The sequence below is a fragment of the Nothoprocta perdicaria genome, unplaced genomic scaffold (genome assembly GCF_003342845.1).
Source record: "Nothoprocta perdicaria isolate Ctin4 unplaced genomic scaffold, notPer1 scaffold_110, whole genome shotgun sequence".
NCBI lineage: Eukaryota > Metazoa > Chordata > Aves > Tinamiformes > Tinamidae > Nothoprocta > Nothoprocta perdicaria.
In genome coordinates this window covers 531814-554510 of record NW_020454206.1, presented here as the reverse complement: position 1 = coordinate 554510, position 22697 = coordinate 531814, and the positions used below count along the sequence as shown (strand labels likewise).

General features: G+C 49.9%; 1 protein-coding gene across 6 annotated transcripts in view; it reads left to right on the top strand.

Moving 5' to 3' along the window:
- Positions 1 to 22407, top strand: part of PAX2 (paired box 2) — a 74097-nt gene extending 51690 nt beyond the window's left edge. For 4 of the 6 annotated variants that reach the window (XM_026050591.1, XM_026050612.1, XM_026050600.1 and 1 more), the window contains 4 exons: positions 1593 to 1719; positions 16344 to 16445; positions 20877 to 20963; positions 22267 to 22343. In XM_026050591.1, the coding sequence (XP_025906376.1) occupies positions 1593 to 1719; positions 16344 to 16445; positions 20877 to 20963; positions 22267 to 22343 (393 nt within the window). Of the gene's footprint in view, positions 1 to 1592; positions 1720 to 16343; positions 16446 to 20876; positions 20964 to 22266 lie in introns of all 6 variants that reach the window. The other 2 variants (XM_026050583.1, XM_026050629.1) reach the window with 2 other exon arrangements.
- The last annotated feature ends 290 nt before the right edge of the window (positions 22408 to 22697 follow it).

The window sequence follows — 22697 nt, the reverse complement described above, 5'->3', positions numbered from 1 at the left end:
GTGGCCAGTCCTTGCGCTGAGCTGTGTCGTGCCCGTGTCACACTCGCACGAGGCAGCTCGTCCTCCCTGCTGCCCGTGTGCCCAGCGGCTGCCCGCCCTTCCCAAACGCCCGGCCCYGCTCCCGGCTCCGCAYGGACACCCACAAGGAGGCCCGGGCGCTCCCGGCCACGGCGCCGGCGCAAGGGCCTGCGAGCAGCTTCCCTCCCGACCCGAAGCCGAGCCCTGGCTCTGGCCTTCAACCTACTTTTCTCCACTCGTGCAGCTCTGCACCCTTCCCTTCACTCCCCCGCTTCGCTGGCCTTTTATCCCAAAAGCTGTTTGTCTTAATAAAACGAAAATCAAAAGTCTTTTTAAACCGCCCCAAGCCATAAACCAACAAAGGAAGAGAAGGAGAGGCTGGCTGTGGACTCCCTTCATCCCAGAGTCCCTGGGTTTATTACAATGAATAACCTTTATTTACTTTCATTAGACTATTAAGCACCAGCACAGTCATTTTTCCCCCTGAAACTCTGAGCAGGGCCCATAAAGCAAATCCGAAGCCTAATTGAGTTCATTTTAATTTCTCTCCGATCACAGCGAATTACTCTGGTGATAAATCAGGGGGCAGGCTCACCCCCAGTAGAAGGCCTAATTTGCAGCTAATTACAAAACTGATTTCTACAGGAAGATCAATACGAGAAGGAATTGGAAATGACTCGGCAGTCCTGGGCAGGCAGGGCCGGGGCGGGGAGGGGGCAGCGCGGGGAGCCCCCCGGAGCCAGGGGGCCGCGCGGAGGGGGCTGGGGAGGTGCATGGAAAAAAACAGAGCAGAAAGAGCAGAAAATCAGTTTTAATTTAACGTAATATTAATCAGAGCAACTTTTCCTGCTGTTTTGTAGCCTTCCCGGTTTCTCCCGCTCCCGCGTCTGGTCCGGAGGCTGCCACAATAAAAAGGCAATTACCAGAGCCTTTCGGACAGGACACCCTTTCAGATTCAATGGCTCTCCCCCTCCCACCCTTCTGTCGGCCATGTGGCTCCCCCCTCCCCAATTTCATAGCCCAGTGCACAGCGAGCGGGGCGGGATGAGGCCCTTTGTTTGCTCTGAAGGCGCTAGGGCAGCGGGAGGCGGCAGCGGGCCCAGCGGGGCAGAGCCTCCCGGGGCAGCCGCGGCCCCGGCCCGGGCAGGTGCCTCCTCCCTCTGCCTGGCCACCACGTGGAATAGGGGACTCCCCTGGCCTCGAACACGGTGCCCGCCTGCAGACACCCCCTTGGCCACAGTGCTGAGCCCAGCTCACCCGATAGACACCCCCTTGGCCACAGTGCTGAGCCCAGCTTGACCCACAGACACCCCTTTGGCTGTAGCGCTGAGCCCAGCTCACCCCATAGACACCCCCTTGGCCACAGCGCTGAGCCCGGCTCTCCCCATAGACACCCTCAGCCCATGGGCCGCTGCAGTAGCTCGTCCAAGCGACCTCCCCGCCAGCCCTCCCGCCACGTTGCCTTCCTCATTTCCTCCTCATCCTCCTCTCCCATCTGTGCAGGGGCTGCCTCTCCGCTCTTCCTGCCCCATCTGCGCGCCCCATCAATAGCTGTCTCTCTCCTTCCTCCCCAGGGTAATGAGTACTCCCTCCCAGCTCTGACCCCGGGGCTCGATGAAGTCAAATCAAGTCTATCCACCTCTGCTAACCCAGACCTGGGGACCAACGTGTCAGGACCCCAGACATACCCAGTGGTGACCGGTAAGCTGCCTGAGCAAACAGCAGAACCAGCTTTTTATTTATTTCCCTCATCACCATTAGCTTCTGCTTTTTCTGCTAATGCAAGATACCCCTCTGTGGCAAAYGTGGAAAGGGACAGAGAGACTGTGCAGGAAGGAAGGGTGCAGAGAAGCTGGAGCTGGTCTGGGGGCCACCTAGAGGTGCCAAGGGATGAGTCCGAGGGAGCGAAAGGCAGGAGGGAGCAGGAGCTGTGCCCACATGTGGCCAGGGATGGATGGCGGCGGCGGACGGATGCGTCCCAATGTGCTCTGTGATTTCTTCCGGGTGTCTGGGAACATGAGGTTCATGGCTCAGCCATGATCTGCACTTGGAGCTCTAGGGGAAAGATGATAATTTATGTTTTACTCACCCCTGGAATTTGAAAGGGGCATTTGCAAGTTAAATTCTGAAGTCTGCTGAACTGTGACTGCTAACCTCCCTTTTCCTTGGGCCCATGAGTCTCCAGCAGCAGCTGGCATAAGAAATTTGTTCACAGCCTCCCTCCTTCCCTGATCGCGGGCACATTAAACCCCGGTGTGACCGGGAAGCCAGAGCAGGAAACGAGACCAAGAGCCAGAGCAGAGAAGGGGATGCGCAGAGACCAGAGGCAGCGGCTGCAGCAGCCGCCCCATTGACACGTCCTCTGTGCCGGGTGCCCTCGCGGGCCTTGGCGAGCACGGGCTTTCTGGGCTCCCAGGGCATGCCAACCCGGCACCGCTATTGGAGTGCCTGCTCTGGGCACATCTAGGGCCACACGAGATAATCAGGGGCCACAGCCTCTTCCAAGGGGCTGCCAGGGCTTGTGTTAGCCGCTACAGCTTCGCGCTCGCGCAGCTGCCACAGAGCTGAGAGCTCGCTCTGCAGCTAAAGCAGCTGCCCGGCTCAGGTGAGCTGCCCCACTACACCACCCACCCTCGAAGCGCCCAGGCTGAGCTGAGAAATAACCCTGGCAGAGACGTGTCCTGTTAGCAGAGAAGGAGCTGCCGCTTGGCCACAGAGCTGCCCTGTGAGGGCGCAGAATCTACACCACTGGAGCTCCTGTCTCTGCCTTTGCTTGGAAAAATGAACGGGCAGCAGCCCTGGGGTCAGGGAAGCGGCAGGCAGGCGGTGCTTGTCCAGCAAGCACTCTGCAAAGGGACTGTGCCGCATGCAACATTGAGCCACCAGAAAGTTTGGCCCGTGGGGGATTAGCAACAGCTACACCAGCCACCAAGGAGCCAGGGTGGGCTGTGCAGGGTGTCCCGGGGAGCCACAGGGGGTTACTGCACACCGAGACAAGAGGCTGCTGTACACTGAGGGTGCCTAGAGGGTGCAGAACTGCCTTGCAGCCGCTTCGCCCTCCGGGAAAATGGGTCACCCGTGGCAAAACTGTGTCACTTTTCTGTGTATTCTCACACGCAAGACAAAATCCAGCTTCTACCACACAGCAGACCTGCATCCCTCACAGGAAACATTCCCATTCCCAAAGCCAGAACAGCTGGACTGTCTTTCCTTCATGGAAGGAGGTCCCCTTAGCTGGACCTTGAGGTGAGGTGCCTCAAGTTACAGAGTTTAAATTCAAAGGGGCTGTGAAAATTGCTCTCTCCTGTCCTTCTCCCTAAGAGAAACRGTACATTTTGGCCTGTTAACATTAGAGATGAATTCCCAAAACCTGGAGATACTGCCCAAGTATGGGACATGATGACTCAGGGTAGGGGAGAAGACAGATTCAGTCTTAAAGAAGAGGCTGTGGTCAGAGGCAGAAAATCCTCTCCGTGTGTCACCCCGCACCACCGCCATCCCAGGCCCTGGAATCCTCCCAGCTCAGCCTGGGAACATCCCCATCTGATCCATCTGGATCCAAGAGTGAGAAAAGTTCATTTCAGACCCAGCTTGACGTTCCCAGGTGGCAACTTAGCACTAACATCTCAATCTGTACGCGACATTTCAATCAGCGCCGAGTAACAAAAGCAGAACTATTAGCGCTAGGAGCTGCTCATTGCTGGTAATGATGGGGAAACTCAGAAACTGGAAATGGAAGGGGAGAAAACCCTCGACACCCTGAAAGGCGGCGGGGAAGAGGGCTGCAGAATTTTTCCTCTACACTTAGGCCAGGATCCAACGTTTGGATTAATGGTGCCATTACCCAAGAAAGGACTGCAGATAATGCTCATTCTTAAAATGGTTTTGCTGGCAATTAAATGGTCGCAGTTATTGATCTTCATTGATCTGATGTCCTTTATTTGCATAATCTATTAAAGATGAATGATTCATGGTGTTTTGGCTACGAGGCTGGGCAATGGTTTCAGGAAGGTGAGGAGCTCAGAGCTGCCTCCCGAGGAAGGCGGAGGCCGGGGCCGGCAGCGCTCCCACGCAGGCCCCTCTCCCAAGGTGGGATAGTGCAGCGAGATCCAGCAGGGAATTGCTGCTTGCAAGTGCTTGCTGTGACCCCAGTTCCTGTCCTGGGTGTCCGCTGATGGCAGCTGCTCTTGACTTGGAGGGAACTGGGGCTTCAGGCTCCATTCACAGCACTGGGCAGGTCGCGTGGCCTCTGTCAGGGCTGGGATGAGGCAAATAACGCAGCACTTCTAGCTCCCCAGTGTAACTCTGAGATGGATGAAGGGAATTCCGCATCGGCTATACCTGAGCACCTCAGTACCTTGTTCGATACATAACCTTATCTGTGATTTTTGATAATTACCTACTGTTGATGTTTTTGATGGCTTTTGGAAGGGTGTTTTCTCAGAGCTGTGTGAGCTGAGGAGCTCGCTGCAGCATCCAGCTGGTCATGGGCCAGCGAGGCTCTAAAGCCTTTCTACAGGTTGAGGACGCCAAGGCTTTGCTTTGGGAAGAGCTGGTCATATTTGCTTTCTGTCTGGGAAGCCTGARCTGGGGAGACTTCCTTATAAACTGCAACTAAATCTTTCATCCCGAGGTGACTGCACAGACTTTGTACCCGCCGTGGGTAGGTCTGCTTGAGGTAGCACCTGAGTCTGCAGGGTGTCCTAGGCCAAGAGCAAGGAGGCCTTTTGGAGATGACATCAGGGCAGCAAGGCAGGCATCTTCCCTGACCTGCTATTCAGTGACAGTCTCTAGTACCACAGTTACCTACAGCGCAGCCCTGCCTGGTACTGCCAGTACCAAACACCATCTTCAGGTAATTTCTCTGTCTAGTGGAGGCTCTCAGGCAGTGAGGTGGCTTCAAACCAGGTTCTGGGGACTTCTATTAACAGTTTGGGGTGAGAGCCCCTGCTGTGCAAGCAGCTGGCCCAGCCTCTGTTCAGCAGAAGGGCGGCACCAGGGSCTTCCTTACCTACGTGGCCTCCTTCCTTACGTATGTGGCCTCCTTCCTTACATAGGTGATTTCCTTACTAGCAGGCTGCTGTAGAGGGGTGTTTGCCCACTTGATGGTCCCTAAGACTATCGGAAAGGTAAAGAGAAAGTCTAGTTTCAGCTAGATGGACATTTCTTGCCTACAGGAACAAATATSACCCAAAGGGAGAAATCCTGACAGGCAGCTCATGATGTTTCAAACAAAAGCACCTATAAAGCAGGAACTCCACACATCTCACTTTCCTCTAGGCCTTGTCCTTGTCATAGAGTCAGAATTTTCATTTTTTTTAAAATGAGTTACTATTTTCCTTGTTAAAATAGGCAAGATTAAATCATAATTACTGATATTAAGGCCCTTATTTGCTATGTCTGAAAGACCCTTAAATTACATAGGAGCAGTGTTTAAACGGCATCTGATTCCTGCTGAAGCTTTGAAGGAAGCTAAGCATGGAGACATCACTGGCTGGACCCCTGCAGGAAAAGTTTGTTGAAATGATAAACAATTTTTTGACAACCTCAGCCTCCTGCAAGGTGAACAGATAATATTTCCTTCGTTTCAGCTTAGTGAGTGAATGAAGAGAATTTTGTTCAGTTCAATAACTAGGTCATTCAAAACTAAGAAGCAAAYTAGGATTTGAAAAAGCAGGAACATTTGTTTTCCTCTGTCAGTGAGTGATTAAGCTTGGTATGAAGGGAGGAGATCTATTAGTTATAAAATCGGGTTCTAAAATCAGTTCAATTTCCTTCTTTTATAYATATATATTTCCTTTCCTTCATTTAGTAAGTTGTTTTTAATGCATATGCTTTTTGGAGAAGCTCGCTTTTCCCATTCCACTGTATTCAGGAAGTCAGGGTACTAGTGGTCATTTTCTTTAATTAGTAGGAATAAACTGTAATCACTGCTTTTAATTGAATTCTAATTTCCATCCGTATATAACTTGACACAAATCACGAGCAAAACGTTAATAATCTAATAAAACAATAACACGGACTCATCATTCACCATTTTCCCAGAATAATATGTAAAGACAAATTATGTTAAACAATATAATTGCTTAAATAAATGTGCACAGATGTAATTCATCTACTTAGTAAAAAAGAAATACCATGTTTAGCGTAAATGTTGCATTTGTCAAAATATGTCACTGTTACCGCCCATAAAAATCAACCTTTTAGGAAACATCTACATCAGGCAAATGATGCTTGATCCAACTTGCTGTTTTAAACCATGATTGAGGCGAGCATTAGAACCAGCTGTATTTATGTCATGGCACTGCGAGGGGGAGCAGTTCCCTCCCCTTCTCCTTGTTCAGGCTGGGGAGAAATCCCGCTCAGGGCTGCAGTCCCGCACAGGTCCGTGCGGGCTGCGCGGAGCCGAGAGCCGCCTTTAGCGAGGGTGAATCCTGCAGGCAGCACCCCAGCAGCACCCCAGCAGCACCCACGGTGCCGGCGGTGCCTGCGTGGCAGCCACAGCCACCGCAAGGCCATCAGGGTCCTGCCGCAGCAGCGGCAGAGGGGACCCGGGGCCTGTGTGGTCAGTCTGCGGTGCTGAGTACGTCAGGCTGAGGGCTCAGACCTGCCCAGATGGAAGGATCAAGAGCTGCCCTCAAAGCTCCAGCTTTGGGCTGAAATGAGGGCTCACTCTTGCAAAGAGGCCCCAAGAAGCTGCTCATCTGCCGCTTAAGATCAGGAAAGTAGATTTTCACAGGACCTCTCARTATCATCAAGAGCTTCCCATCCCCAAGGAAAGATAACATCTTCTTATCTTGCCGGGGCAGTTGGGAAGGCAAAAGGCGTTAGTTACTGCTACTCTTCCCCTGAACAAATGGCCAAGGGTGATAAACAGCCAGACAAAAGATCCCTGGAACAGACAGAAACAACAGGGAGAAGGAAGGACTCGCATGAACTATTTCTATGCTTCCAACTGAAGGTTCATTAACAGTAAGCTTATTGTTAATGGATATGATTAAGTTTATGATGCTGAAGAAGAGGCTGTAGGCTGGAGAGGTACATTGCAGCAAGAAACCCAAAAATGGAGGAAATCCATTGTTGCAAGAACTCCTGCCTTCCTTAAATCAGCGCTTAAGTGAGCTGGCTCATGGCAAGAGCAGCAAAGGGCCATTCCCAGCCCCTCTCCCTCGGCAGGGGGGCACCATTGCCCGCTGCCACATTCTGCACTGCCAAAAGGGGCTTCTTTTAGGAGCTAGAATTAGAAAGGCTTCCTAACTGTTAGATTTTAGCTTTTCTTTTGAGGTTGAATGAAGGATCCAAACAAGATGGCTATGATGAAACTCTCTGTGATGTGGATTTGTGCACTGACGGCAAAGACCGAGCTGTACAGCTGAGTTAGGCAATCCCGTGAGCAGATGAGCAGAACCCCAACAACTGCATTGGATTTACCCAGGTCAGATGCTTGTACAATTGCCCACTAGTGTCTTTTGGAGGAACTGAGAGCTTACAGTCACCTGTGGCCCATCTTTGGTRGGGTAGGATGGTCATGGACTCCGCAGGGAGGTTTGTCCTGCACCACGATGAGTTGGGGCCTCGCGTCGCTCCCATGCAGGCTGCGTGGAGCTGCCAGGGGCTCTGCTCTACTCACATTCCCCAGCGTCTATTTCAAAGGCATCTGCGTTTTTTTTGAAGTGCTAACATCCCAGTCCCAAGCCACCAGGGAATTTAAGCTCATGCTTCCCTTTAAGACAGGGAGTCATCTCTAAATGCAATACCCTAAGGGGCTGGGACTCAAGGAAGGGGACAGCAGAGCGAAATCCATCGAACCTGCCTGTTTGCCAAATACCCTGGCACATCATTTCCCCATCCCTAATTTTAAAGCAGATCTTTCTTCAGCAGCTCTACCTGCAAATAAATATGCTGAGGGCCTCAGGAAGTTGACTTTCAGTGGGTCTCTGCAAAACCAGAAGATAACTTGGGCCTTCAGGGCTCCCTCCCCAGTGAGCAGACCGTGTAAAGAGAAGGCAAGAAGGGTATAACCAGAAGTACATGAGCCTTTACGTGCTTTTCAGTTGCTCTACCAAAGGGCTGCTATTAATGCAGATAATTAAACAACAAACTTCTCCGGGTGAATTATATCTTGAGTGATTCTGGTTCTTCTCCCATGGCAGAGAGCAGACGTGACGTGCACGATGCGTCAGGGCGCGCCGGCCTCCTGCACGGCTTCGGGAGCCGCCGGTCTTGCAGGGCAGCAAGCGAAGTGGCTCCGCTGGCTGCTGTGTAAATCCATCGCTTTATGGATTATTATTCCTTATTCTTCCTTATCCTTATTGCTAAGGACTCAGTCCCACTCTGTTTTCATTTCTTTCTAAGACTGAGGTTAATAGCATGGGCAAAATGTAAATAAGAGAAAGAAAAAGATGTCTCAGGGGCTCGGGGCTAAGCATAGGATTCAAGACCCCTAGGATAAAGTTCAGCTTTGACACAGACTTCCTACATCGACTTGGGCACATCCCTTATCTTCTCTGGTGTCAGTTCCTATGGACAAAGTGGCGATCCCTATAGGGATGCAATAAGGATATGTGACTATGAGACATTGAGATCGTGTAAGGATTTTACGAAGACTCCAGGAAGAGGTGAAGGACTCCAGCTGCTCTCAGAAGGGTAGGCAGGGCTGTATTCAGTGGGTGCACACGGGCCAGCCCCCTAAGCAGCCCTGTGCCATCCTCACAGTCCTTGTTTGCTGGAAAGGAGCAGTGCCCGCAGCCAGGAAAGCAGCAGTGAGAAACAGCAGCTTGTCCGGTCCYGTGACCCCCCTGCTGCCCTTCCCAACAGCAGCAGGGAGCACGATGAAAGCTGAGATGAGTCTCTGTAGGAACGCAGAGCTGTGAATCTTCCGCTCACCCTGTCTGGCCAAAATCCCTTCATTTGCGGGGGGAATTTAGGCCAGTTGTAGCTCTCCGCCAGAATAACAGAGGAGAGAGTTAGAAAAGAAGGAAAACAGCCATAACTCAGCAAGTACAGTCAGAAAGAGAGGTGTAGAAAATATTTGATCCTCTGCTACACTTGCAACTTTATCTCACCTTGCTGATCCTTCCAGATTTCCCCCACCATGACACTGGCTGGTATTTTAGGTTGCTTATAAGCAAGGATACCATGGGCCATTTAGAAGAAAGAAGCTGGGGATGAGAAGAGCTTTCTACTTCTTCAGGAGGGGGCTGCAAACTCATTCCATTCCCAACTAGGCCATTTCCATGCCAATAGATGTTGACGGATACCTCCTCTGGGCTTCCCATGTGCCATCTCACTGAGGGACACCCCTYGCAGCGAGATGGACCAGCATGAAACGCTGCCTGGGCTGCTGGCTGGATGGCACGAGCAGGAGCTGGGACGGAAAGGGCAGTACGGGACTCCCATCGCCCTCCTCCTTCACAAGCACAAAAGAACTAGGGGATGGAGAGCAGGAGAAGTGCGAACCAAAAAGGCGCAGCCAAAGTTTGAGGTGGTTAAAATGAAAAATGGGCCTGTGCCACTCATAGGTGCATGGAGAGATCAATCAATTGATCTCGTCTACACTGGCACACTTTGGAGCTATAACTCACTGCCGGGGCAATTATTCCAGCATAGCAGTGGCAGGGCTTATATTGGAGACAGAATTTAGGTGCTTTTAGTCAGCGGAGAGCTGGACAACACACAGGTRAAACTGTGCAAACGCCATTCGCCAGTGAAGACGTCCAGGATACAAGTTATGCCTGTGCAGTTGCAGACTGACAGATACACAGACAGACACGGAAGAGACTGAGTTTTGCCAGTGCAATCATTTGCTGTTAGAGCGCAGTGTTCAGCATCACGGTATCACTGTCTCTTTGCCATGTTACTGTTGACTTCTTTATCCCGCCCTGCACTGAGTAAGTGCTGCTGCCTCTGGAAGGTGGGAGGAATTTTTCTTCATAAGCCTTGATGTGTTCAAGAAAGGGCCGGGTTCATCTCTGCTGCGAGTCTGACAGCGGCTTTAACAGCCTCCGGAGGCCGGGACAAATAGCTGCTGGTCCCTTAACCCTTCTCAGCTTTGCAAGGCAAGGCCTGCCCCTGTTGTTCCCAGCGTAGGGGCTTTAGATGGTCTTTCAGGCTGAAATCCTCTCTGTGGTGGCTGGGCAGGGAGGAAATCCAGGGGCTGGATCAGATTGGCCTAATGCTACAGCAGCTTAAGCAGTCTGTTTTACCAGAGATTATGGTTTCACTTACACAGAGCGCCTGAAAAATGCTGTGGTTTAGAAAGGATTATAGCTGAAAATTCCATGCTTTAAAAGAGAAATAAAGCAGGGGAGGGACCAGGAAGCCGAATGTGCCTGGGGCTGTGCAAACAGGATTAACCTCTGCCCACAGCACCTCTTGCTTCTGCCCACCCACATTTCCGGAGTCCAGCTCCTTCTCTGCCCTTTCTTCCCCTGGGGCTCCCTGCACCTGCCCTAGGATCCTCTCTTGTGTTCTAGGCCTGGAAAGGAAATCTGCAAAACATCCAGCACAGAAGTGTCCCCATCTTGCTTAGATAGGACAGTTAAATGGCTTCCTTGAATCATATCATTTGACCTTAGCCCTGCAAAACATGGAAACTTTTGCCCCTCTATCTGCAGGTAGATCTGCAACAGCATTAATCCAAAGCATCTGCATTACTTGGAATTTACCCCCTTTGGATCARCACTGCCATACAGCTGGCAGCTGCCTGCATGGCCTGAAGGTGAATCTGTGCCCTCCTTGCCACCTCATGGCAGAGGAGACAGCACCAAAACAGCTTTGGGGGCTCTCTGTCTGCAGACACTGGGCAATGAGATGTAGAGAGTGGCCTGCAGGACTGCAGGACAGTACACAGCAGTGGAGAGCAGAACCTGGATGCCAGTGTGCTGCTTCCTTYGATGATTCTAATTACCTGTACACACAGCTTCTATTCACTATAATCCCCCAGGAAAGGTCCTTGCTAAACAGAACTTCCTATGGCAAAATAGGAGAAGAAACGTTAGCCCTTACTTGGCACCCTAGAGGCTTCACGTAAGTAACCTCACGGAAGAGGAACTGTTATCTATTGGCCAGATCTTTCTGATGGTTCCCAATGGTCTGAACTTGACCATCTTTCCTGAAAAGGAATCTCAGGGATCAGAGAGCTTTGCTGGTCACCCAGGTTAGAAAAACTTSGAGGAGAGCACAGACGGCAAACTATCGCTTTTGCCAGGTAGCGAACCTTTAAGAGACAAAACCTTCAAGATAAACAGCATTTGGAGCCCTAAACTGCCCAGCTCTTTACTGCTGGGTCAACACTGCAGCTTTACAATAAGGTACCCAGACTTCATTAAGCTAGTTCTACGTTAATGAAGTCAGATTTACAACCTAATTATATGTCACATTTATATTTCTCTTTATAAATCAAAACCACTAGAGCTAACTTATCTCATATGCCATTGGTAACACTTGCCATCATCACAGAGAAATGGGTTTCATTTGCTGGCTTGGCTGTGTTTACCTGAGGGTGGATGGCTTGCTAGACGGCTTGGATAGGATCTGATCACATCATCCATACTTCTCTTTCAGGTGTTCAAATATGGGACTCCATTACGGCTGACCCAACCACAGTGGGTGTGCTGGTGTAGCCGTGTTTTAGGTCACTGAGTTCTCCAACTCTCACATCTCTTAAGGGGGAGCCAAGCTAGGGGCGGTCTCAGAACTCTGTTTTCTCTGTGCAAATTTTCCCAACAGAAATGGAGGCCCAGTGAAAATAACAATGAAAATAGGACCTCCTGTAACRTTCCCCCGACCCTCTCCCCTCCTGTCTCTCCATCAAGATACCTGCCTGGCAACCCTGTACCTTAGGAACCACCAAAGTCAGTATTGAGGGCTTTTATGATCAAAGCTCCCAACTGTGCCAGTGCAAACAAGATCAATTGATTGATCTCTCTCTCCTCCTATGAACGGCACAGTCCCATTTCTCATTTTAACCTGCACCTCTTTTGTCAAAGTGTTTATGGAGCTTGGCTTTGCAGGCTTTGGCCATTACACCGAGCATCCTGCCCAACAGATGCTCGTGACCGTGCTGCTCTCCTAGGCAGGGTTACCTCGGGTTTGAGGAAACTAAGTGGAGAATTTGCTGGGCCAAACGGTGTCAGTGCTGCGTCTCCTGAGCCGCCAGGCCAGCAAGAGAAAGGAGCAGGGAAGGGGGCACAGAAGCTTGAGAGCATCCTTCTCCCTTCCTCAGCCCTACGCTTCGTCCTGTCCTTCCCGTCTCGCATGCTTCCCGCTCACGTCTCCCTTCCCGCATCCCGTCCCTCCCCCTGCCACCGCACTCCACCCTCTCACCTCGCTGCCCTGCAGAGGCACCACTGCAGTTCAGGCCTGGCCCCGGGTGTGCTCACTGCTCTTGTCTCAGCACCGGCTCCTCCGATCCACCCCTAACCTTTTTATTTTTATGTTTATTTCCATTTTTAAATTAATTTCCCTGTAGATTTTAACCACTCCATTTTCATTTACCCATTTTGTTCTTCCTCTCCTCCCTCCCCCCCCTCCTCTTCCCGCCCCCGTTCCCTTTGTCTGTCCGTGTCCATCCCTTGCCCTACCACAGAAAACCTCTCCTCTCCCCTCAGTATAAAGCAAGAGCCTCATGGAGCCTCTCTCACCCCTTTCACCCCCACCACGCCGGCCGGCTCTGGGCAGGCTGACCTCCAGCCCTTCCACATGGCCCTTTCAGACGATGCGTCCACGCCTTGCTACGGCGCCTTCCTCCACCATGGCGCCCACTTTGGGCAGTCCAGCAGCCAGCCGCTCATAGCAGGTAACGGCCTTGGCCGCGCTCGCAGCGAGTGGGGGTGCTGCAGGAAGGGGGGCGCCCTGGCCTCGCGGGGAGGCCGCCAAGCGCTGCAGGCTCTTTGCGGGCACGCGCCAGCCGCAGCGCCCCTCTCGCACGTCCGCCCGYGCACCAGGGTTCCCAGCCCCTGCAGTTCGTGCCTCTCCTTCATTTTTGTACAGCAAAATGGGGAAAAAGCTGTCACTACATAGAAGGGGCTGGTGTCCCAGTTGGATGGGTTTGGGGCTCAGTATGGAACCACTTATAYGGCAAAATCCTGTGTTACCCAAAGCACCACAGTGCCCTGGGTACTGTCTGCACGGTGTGCCAGTCTGAGGTAGAYGGCTGCAGCTCGAGTRAGCCCGGCAGCTCCAGCACYGCCAGCTCCAGCACCGCCAGCTCCAGCACTGCCAGCGGGGCAGCTCGGCRTGGGCTGCTAAAGCCACCAAGAAGCTGGTAAATGCAGGAGCAGCCGGGAGCATTGCCCAGCTGCACCGGAGCAGCGCCTGGCTCTGCCCGCCCGGGAGGGTGAGCGGGTGCCCCTGCCCCAGACAGAGAGCCCAGGAGCAGGGCACGACRCCGGCCACAGCCAGGAAGGTAGGGCAGGGACCACAGCTCCATGGGCAGAGGAACACGACTAAGGCCTTCAGATGTGCAAGTGAAGGAAGCAGAAGGCAGGGGAGGGCAGTGGCAGAGAGGGTAGGGGAAGAGAGGAAGAAGTTCAGGGCAGGTACTGGGGAAGCTCTTGTGGATGAAACAGGGAGAAACATCTTAGCGTTCAGAGACCCCAACTCGGAGACATTGAGGCTGCTGTTACCCACAGCAATGGGTCACAGAACATCACTGGGGCCTTTCCAATGGCCAAGTTGTTCAGGGTGCAGGTTACAGGTCCTGGCGCACACGAAGCAAACCKTACCTCTGCCTCCTCCATGTTCCTACATGATTTGTCTCTTTTGACCTAACATTCTCCYTTTGTCTTGTTGGATGAGACTTGCACCTCCAAGCTTGCAGCAAGCAAATAGCAGAGAAGACTCTTGTGCTCTGGATTCAGAACCTTAGTGCAGCCAGTAAGAACCCCTAAGCTCTGGGCACTGGGCAAGATAAGAATTCCCTGAGAGAGTCTCTCCAACAGTGCAGTCCWGCACGGATATAGACACATCTACCCATCCTCTAACCCAGGAGACACTCTGGTTCAGGAGAYGCAGTTGCCTTAATATGTTTTGAAGAATTAGACACAGGAAAAAGCATGTCTTTCACACAAAGATAAGGCACTATGATAAAGTGAGAAAGGCACTAGGTTTATCACTCAGAAGGCTCTTGGAGAATGGTAGAGTAGTTGGAATTGGAGAAATGCGGCTCAGCAGGACAAGTACTAGTTTTGTYATAACCCTGGAGTACCAGAATTTAATAATCCTTTTTACCTGTTTACAGTGAATGGACATAAGGGAAGGGGGCTGGTTGTACGTAGCAGCATTGTAAGACTCTCTGTGGGACTCTCATCTGTGTTGATACTCTCCTGGTTTGTTATTTGCATTCTCCCGGGTCTGGATTTGACAGATGACCACTTCCCAGTGAACTGTCCATACTGAGTTTTGAGCATCAGCCTCTGTGCACTCACGTCTGAATAAAAACATAGGGGCTTAGGTGCCTAAATCAGGTAGGAGAGCATGTGTGTATGTGTTCCCATTGAATGGAAGTGTCAAAAGGGATTAATTTTGCCTGCTACTATATAATGTTCTTCCTAACTTTTCAGCAACACTGTATTCTCGCTCATCACCTACAGTTACATCTCAGACTAGTCAGCTTAGGAAACCAAGGGGACAAAATTTTTAAACAAGATTTTCTTCCCTCAAAAGAATGTGAGAAAAAAAGATCCACAGCTAGTAGGTGTTAGTCATACTCTTGACAGTGATAAAAGAACAGAAGAGTGGTCAGGAACCTCTTCAGGAACAAAAAGGGACTTGCTTTTCTGCTTATTGAACAAGTCCCTTTGGCAATCTTTAGTCAAAATCTATGCAACCAGTGACACTGGCTTAGCCCACCCCATTCTAGAGAAACTTCCTCTTTGGGGAGTTAGGATTAATTCTCCATGTTGATTCGGTCATYGCTCTGCTGAATAACTTCCATTTATTCTTATTTCCTCTGCCAAGCTTCCCTGCTGTCCCAAGCCTACTTTATCAATTACCATAGACCTCAAACAATTCCTGCTCGTCCTCCATTCTCACACCTCTGCACAGTTCCAGCAGCTCCAGCAGTGTTAATGGGCCTTACTTAAACTGACACTTCTAAAGGAGAATCAGACTGCAGTCCCCTTGACGTCAGAACAGGCAGAACAGAGAAAACTTAATAAAGGAACAAGAAGCGGCACAAACTTCTTGGTGAGCTGCAACTCACCTAGGGAATGCGAAAGGCTTTGGATGATTGGAACAGGCTGAGATCTCAGTAGGCAGCACTGGAGGTTGAGCTGTAAATCTCTCAGCAGCTGTGGGGGAAAGATTATCTTAATTTATTTAGCCTTTTTTTGTTGTTGTTGTTGTTTTTTGKTTTTGGCTTGAAACTCCCAGCAGYTTCTGAGATGATTTTAGTTCATTTAAATGCAATAAGCACTAACAGCAAAATGCCCTTCTGGCTGGCCCATTTTCAGACTAACCAATCCAAATGAGGAAATGCCTCTGGCATCAACCAAGAAGCCTCCAGCTGCACTTCCTAAGAGATGAAAAATAAACTGCAATCATCCTCCCAGTCCGTTCTGCTCTCTACTTTTTTTTGGTGGAGAAAAGATACAAAGGCTTTGGGAATTATTAGCAAAAACTTGCACCTGTGATAAAAATGAAGTGGAAATCAAATTAAGCTCCTCAATTCTACTATTATAGGTATTACACCAGCAACTGGAAGGATTCCAATCGGTATTAGATCTCTCTTGTGTTAGGCACTGTGCAAAAGTAATGAGTGTGTCCTTGCCCCAAAGAGTTTGCAGCATAAAAAAGCAGCCCAGAGCAGTGAAGTGACTTGGCTAAAGTAATGAGCAGGTGAAATGGCAGAGGTGGGAACAGAGAGGCACAGAAAACTCCTGAGTCATTTTGCAGAGCCTTCCACATCGATCGCGAGCTGAGACGTCACCACGGTTTTGGAACTGCAGCCACTGCATGTAGGACCTCAGCTACTCTGGCAATGAACATGCTCTCATTCTCCGTGCAGCCTGGGGCCATATTGATTTAGTAGAAATATATCCAGAATTTCTAACAGGCTCAAAATATCTACAGCAAAATAAAAACAATTCTTCTGAGCCTCAAGAAGACAAGTTTTAACATCCATCCTTAAAGCCTGAGATCAAAAGTGTCACAGTCTTCCTGCCAAAATTTTCACGGGAAGGTCAGCAGATATATGAGAATGTCACACAGCACTTGCCTATCGAGCTGCTAGTCACTTGATGGTAGGACATTAGATGATATCAAAGCAGTATTCAATGTTCTTATCYCTACTGATCATGTCTTCCCATTCTTTCCCTTCCCAGGTCGCGATATGGCAAGCACCACCTTGCCTGGCTACCCACCCCACGTGCCCCCAACTGGACAAGGCAGCTACCCAACCTCAACTCTTGCAGGAATGGTACCTGGTAAGTCAAATTCCAAACTTCCTTAAYGGTGGGCAAGTGTTTGAGCAGCGCAGTGGCACTGCAAGGGCTTTCACAGCTATAGCTTTGGCTTTCCTAATATTAAGGCCTGTCCTCTTAAACTAAACTAAACTGTCAACTGCCTATAGCCAAGGTACCTAACAATTCATTGTATAACATATCCCCTTCCCATCAGTAACTGATTCACTGCTGCTATGGGCAACTAGCTATCTATAACCTATGGTAATKAATTGGTAATTAATTAACCCTAGTATTCATTAACTAATGTAATTATCTTCCAGTGGCCCATGCAGATTATTATGTACTGCTCATGGCTCAGGATGTTCACCTAGTCACTAGYTTGGAGTAACAACTTACCTTCTATGTAAAACCAGGACATCTAAYGGAAAAAACTTCAATCATAATTTAATACCTGCAGTTTTGGGAGACCTACTGTCCACAGCCTGAACTAGCTAAGTACTCAGCACTGATTAGCAGCATTTCAGAAGCAATTAGCTCTTCCCTTTCAGCAACCAACTGCTTAACCACATCCTGTTTGCGCCTACCTTCTTAACAAGATAATATAATCTAAGAAACTACCTAATCCTGCCCTTGGAAAGCAAACGGTTGCTTTCGCAGAAATACTTTCTCCTGGCAAATTCACCTGTGCTGCCCATTCTCCAGGGAGAGCAGAGTGAAGGGGTCACTGCCCAGGCTGTATTCCCTGTCCCTCTGCTGGAAGCAAGCCCCAGGAGATAGAGGAATAGGCGAGGTGTCCATGTCTCAGCGCTGGGAGCTCAGAACTGCTCTGGCGCTGATTTCTGTTTCTGTCACCCCCGGGCTGCGAGCTGCTCAGCAGCAGATCCTCGGTCCTGTTCTGCAGCCTGTGCTGCAGGAGGGACGGCCCCAGGCAGCAGCTGAAATGGCACCACGCTGAGCACAGAAGCTCCTGCACCATCCTGCTGCGCCTTGGGCAGGCTCACGGGCCAAAGCCCTAACCTAACCCCTGTCCCATTCTTGGATCAGCTACACGACAGAGAATGCAGCTCGTCAGTGAAATCCCCACGGGTACGATTCATTCGCGGGTCAAAATCCTGATATCTTCAAATGACAAATCCCTGCTTTCTTATCGCCAAGTACTGGTATCTTCTTCATTCCAGAGCTAGCAAGCTACTCAATGCTGTTAGTCCTAACATACACAGGGAAATCTGGGCAGGGCTGTGAAGACGGTATGATCAACCTCCAGATCTGGAAAATACAGTGGATCATTGCCACTTTGGTCCCTTGGAATAACCGACCAGCTTGCTGAATTGGGGTGCTTCAGTAACATTCAATTAGAGGAAGCTTTTCCTGTGGCCTGCTTGGGCACCTTGCAGTACTTGCTGCACCCTTCAACCAAACATCAAGGTCTGGCTCTTCCAGTGATCTTCCACTGGCCAGACCCAGCCCGGCAGCCCCCTGGCCCAGCCCCGTGATGCTAGGGAAGCCACCAGGGGCACATTGGGCCCCTCTGACCGCTATGCGCTGCCAGGGGCAAACAGCAAGTGCTGCTGAAGGCTGTAGGACAGGAAAGCCATGTGGTGGCACTTCCTCAGAAAGCCTCCCAGCCGCCAGGAAGTTGCAGCTCAGAAACTTCCTMAGGTGGAGTCTCTATCTTTCTTTTTAATATTAATCATCCTTCACAGATCCCCTGTCACAAACCTGAAAGTCTTTCTTGAATTCAAACAYGCTTTTAACATCTCTAGCAATTTGGCAAAGAGTTCTTCAGGTTAAGCACATATTGTGTAAAAACTACCTCCCTTCATCTCTTACAATCCTATCCCCTGCTAGACTCGCTTCATGCCTCATAGTTCTGGTATTAAAAAACTAAATGTGTCAATATTTAAAAACAGATACCAAGAAAAGCTGTTAGTAGAGGTTCCCAGAGCACAGACTGCGTAGATTACAGGCTGCATAATCTCCTCAGTACTTTCTTGCCCTCCCTGTTAAGGATGCAGGTTGAAAAGAGAAAACAAAATACGATTTTGCTAATGGTTTGTTACATGCCCAGTGCCGAGAAGGATCAGAGGCCAGTGCTTTAAGTTAATTAAAGAAGCATGAAAACAAAAAGAAAGCAAGATGCTCAATCAGGGAGCACCTTTAACGAACATACAGACATGCAAACAGACCCCACTGTCCACATGTGAACGAATATGAACAAGAGGCTCTAGCTTCTCTAAATAAAGGTTCTGACCTAAAAATAAAACTGGCCAGAAAACAGAATTTCCAACCCATGCGAAACTCTGTGGTTTTTTTGTTTTTTTTTTGTTTTTTGACATTTGTTTTCATCTTGCACTGGGATGAGCAGTCAGAATCTTGCAATAGTTCAATTTGCAAGCATCAGGATGAAGCATTTCAATAATGTCAACATGTTCTGGGTGTCAACAAATATTAAAATAATAAAAGAGTTGAAAGGAAATTAAATGAGATGAGAAAGGCAAAATGAAACAAAATCAGCAAGTTGAAACATAATACTTGGTATCAATTTGCAACCCTTTCAAAACTTTTCCTTCAAAAACTCCACTGAAACCGACAGGCTCATGCAAAACGTTTCCATCTTGATGAGGCAGCATTTTCCAGGGAATGCTGTTCCTGAGAGGGCTGTCTGCCCAGTGCTAGCCAAGGCTTCTCTGTYCTGCTTGTGACAGCCCTTCACGGGGCTTGCAGGTGTATGGTCTGGAGAAGGGCTTGTCTCCACGCACGGCATCCGCGCGACATGGCCGGTCACGCATGCAGCTATCGCAGGGATTTGTGCGGATCATGTGCGAAGGTCCTGCACTGTCCTGCATTTGCACCTGCCTGTAGCTGCAGCTCACAGGCTGCAGACATGGACGGAAGCCAGAAAGTCCCGGAATGCACTCTTGAAAAGGCAGGAGTTAGTCGGTCAGAGGAGGATGAATCAGGTACTGGGCTGCACTTCATTTGTGCGCTTGTGCAATGCTCCCTACACAGGCAGCAGAGCACCCCTGATCCGGCACCAGCTTCCTGCTCCTTCCCAGGAAGGCCCCCAGGTTCCTGCAAAGTGCTCGGCGAGGCGAGCTGCCCGCGAAGGAAGCGCACGGAGCAGCGCGGGGCCTGCTCAGCGCTGGCCACAGCAACGGCAGGGAGTCGTTAAACAGAATCCAATGTTGATGAGGAAATTACACTTGTTTCATTAGTGATCGGGGAAGGCGATAGCTCAGTTCCTCTTGGTCACAGTTGAGCTCCAAAGCTCATTATCCCGCTGCACGCATGCTTTCCTCCTCGTCAATAAACACTGTTTCCAGTGGCTGCCCTCCTCCTCGCTGCCTCTCCATAGCCAGGGCTCTTTCTCCTCTACTTAACCCGCAGCTCAGGATCACTATAAACAGTTTAGGGTGACAGCTCAGGAGAGGGTTAGAAAGAAATCGGGAAACATCAGCACTTCTTCTCTTGATGCAGAGAAGGGATCTTTTTAGGAGGCAATTCAACRCAGGAATTTGCTCCAGCATTGGTCTGTCCTTACGTCAGTGCCAAATCTTTATATCCCTCAGATGAGTCACTTCAGTAGATCTAATCCAGGGCTTTGCTTTTTGCCCTTCTATCATCTGCCACAACATCCTGATCACCTTAGCAAGTTTCACCTTCTCTTTCTCAGCTAGGGAAAATCCTGACAGGATTTTCAGTGCAAGAATCTAGATTTTAGATATGAAAACACGTTGAGTCATTATCAGGCCTATTTAGTCTGATAAACAATAAATATTTTTATGCTGAAAACAAAAGGTACTCTGACTAAAAGACTAGTGGATGTGATTGCTACTGATACATACACCCCTTCCACAGTGACTGCTGAGGTTATTATTCTGAATGTCTTTAAAAGACCTGGCTGGACAGAACCTCCTCAAGTTTAAATCAGTGCAAATCCATTGACTTCAATAGACTTCACTTCCCCCATCGTAAAATCTGTGGCTTTAACTCTCCTGTGAGGGGAGATTTGCAGAGATTACAGTGCAATTAATTGACATTTCTTGGTAATTGTATCACAGGCATTCAGTGTATCCTGCCTGCCTTCCTTTCCTATTCCTGGGTATCGAGCAGGGACCCTAGGCACTTTCCAAACACTTTAGTTGTAACAAGAACTCCACCTCCCCATCCAGAGCAGACCAGAAGCTTATAGTCACTCAGAATACAATTTAGTTTGCGTTACTGAATTTCATTATTTTTTAACTAATTCCTTCATTCTGAAGAGGTCACTCGTACAATTTTTAATTGTTCAGGCAAGTAACACTGCGCTGTCCTGAAGGGCAAGATCCCAGCCGGGCAGGGAAGCCGCGTGTAACAGCTTACGTGATGGTCCTCGCGAAGATGCCCTTGGCAGCGCAGCGGGCGCAGCTCTCCCTCTCGCCCGGCTCTCACACGTTCCTTGCTTCCCTGCAGGGAGCGAGTTCTCGGGGAACCCRTACAGCCACCCTCAGTACACAACCTACAACGAGGCCTGGCGGTTCAGCAACCCGGCGTTACTAAGTGAGTACCTCTTTGCCCAGCACACCCCCAGCTTCGCGCTCCTTCTGTTTGTCTCTTTGTTTTCTTTTCTTTGTTTGTTTCTTTTTGAAAAGGGCCTTCAAGCATTTGGCCACTTGAAAGACCTTTCCCTGCACTCTCCAGTCCAGGGTCTAGATAGGTGTATGTCTGACATGCCTTTTGTATCTGTTCTGAAGGCAGCTCTGTCCTCTCCCTGGCTGCATCCACAGCCTATTCCAGACTAGATCAGAGGTTCAGGTGAGGTTCTGCTACYCTCACAGTCTTTGATCAGCATCCATTCAAGATCTGTTTCAAAAATCCAGAGGGGTTTCACTACTCTCCCAATCTAAACTGAGGGTCACTAGCTGGGAATCTGGAAATCCCATAGAAGTTTTTCTCATAGATCTCATTGACCAGTAGGAATAACGTCCATTATGGGAGAAAGGCTCCATAACTATGTTTTCAAATGGCTGGTGGAGTTTTCTTGCAGTAATATTCAGCTCCAGTGATTCTAATATGCCTAGAAAAAGCCTTTTTTTTTTTTTTCACAATGGAAAAAAATATTCCCATAAGACTATGTCTTCTAAGACAAAATTTCTTTGCAAGGGAACAGGAGGAGATTTATTATATGTAAAATAAATCAGCTGTGATTATGAACTATGTATTTACTTAGGTTTAACAACTGGATAATAGATGCATATTTTATTCCACTGTTGTTAAACCTCTGTAAATATGAGCTTTATAATCGATCACTATTTAACACACATTCAATAACCACACGGAGAGCTTTCATTCCAAATGTGACCAAGATCCCAAGCAACAAAACAGTGGAATTTTGTTTCATCTCTCCCTCCTGTTATGTTAACACTGACTCATGACACACTCAGAGCATCCGGCCCCTGGCGGCTTCCCCATGAACACAGAGCAGGCGGGAGATTCTTCTGCTGCGAAGCTTCCCTCTTCCTCATGGTCATGGACCACAGAGGACCATTTCCTCATGGAGCATGGAGCAAAGTGATGTCCTTGCCCTAGAGGCGCTTCAGACCCAGGGGACCCCATAATCTCTTTTCATTTGAATATGGTCAGTCCTTGGTTGGCTTCAGTGGGCAGCCTTTCACGTCTCCCAACAAGAGCTGAGTCCTCAAGACAGTTCTTCTCTTTTCGTTTTCTTCCTTCCTTTCCTTTTCCTTTGTTTTTAGTTGTCCTTTGTTTCTTTTCTTCGTTTGATTGTTTTATTTTTTTTAATTTATTTTTTTTACTGTTTGTCCTTTCAACCAGTCCATTCTTCTCCTGTGTTAACTTTCAGGTTCCCCTTATTATTATAGTGCCACATCCCGGGGCTCCGCACCTCCCGCTGCTGCCGCTGCCTATGACCGCCACTAGTTACCATGGAAACCACATGAAACTGCAGGGCGACAGCTTAGGCCTCCATATTGTACCTGTCTGACGCGCTCCCTCCGTCCCCGCCGCGGGTGAAGAGAACCGCTCCGCTCCTGCCGCCGCCGGCTCCTTCCCGCACACCGCCGCCCCGCGCGCCGCCCCGCGCCACCCGCCTGCCCCGCGCTGCCGCCGGCACCGCCACGGAGCCCTTTGCAGCACCTCAGCACCGCCCGGCCCTCCAGCGTCGCCGCAACTTCCACGGCTTCCATGGCTGGGGAGCGGTGCAGGCGGCAGCCTTTGCCTTAGGGGCCCGCTTTCCGCTGGGAGCGCTAAGGGCACGGGGACGCAGGGGACACA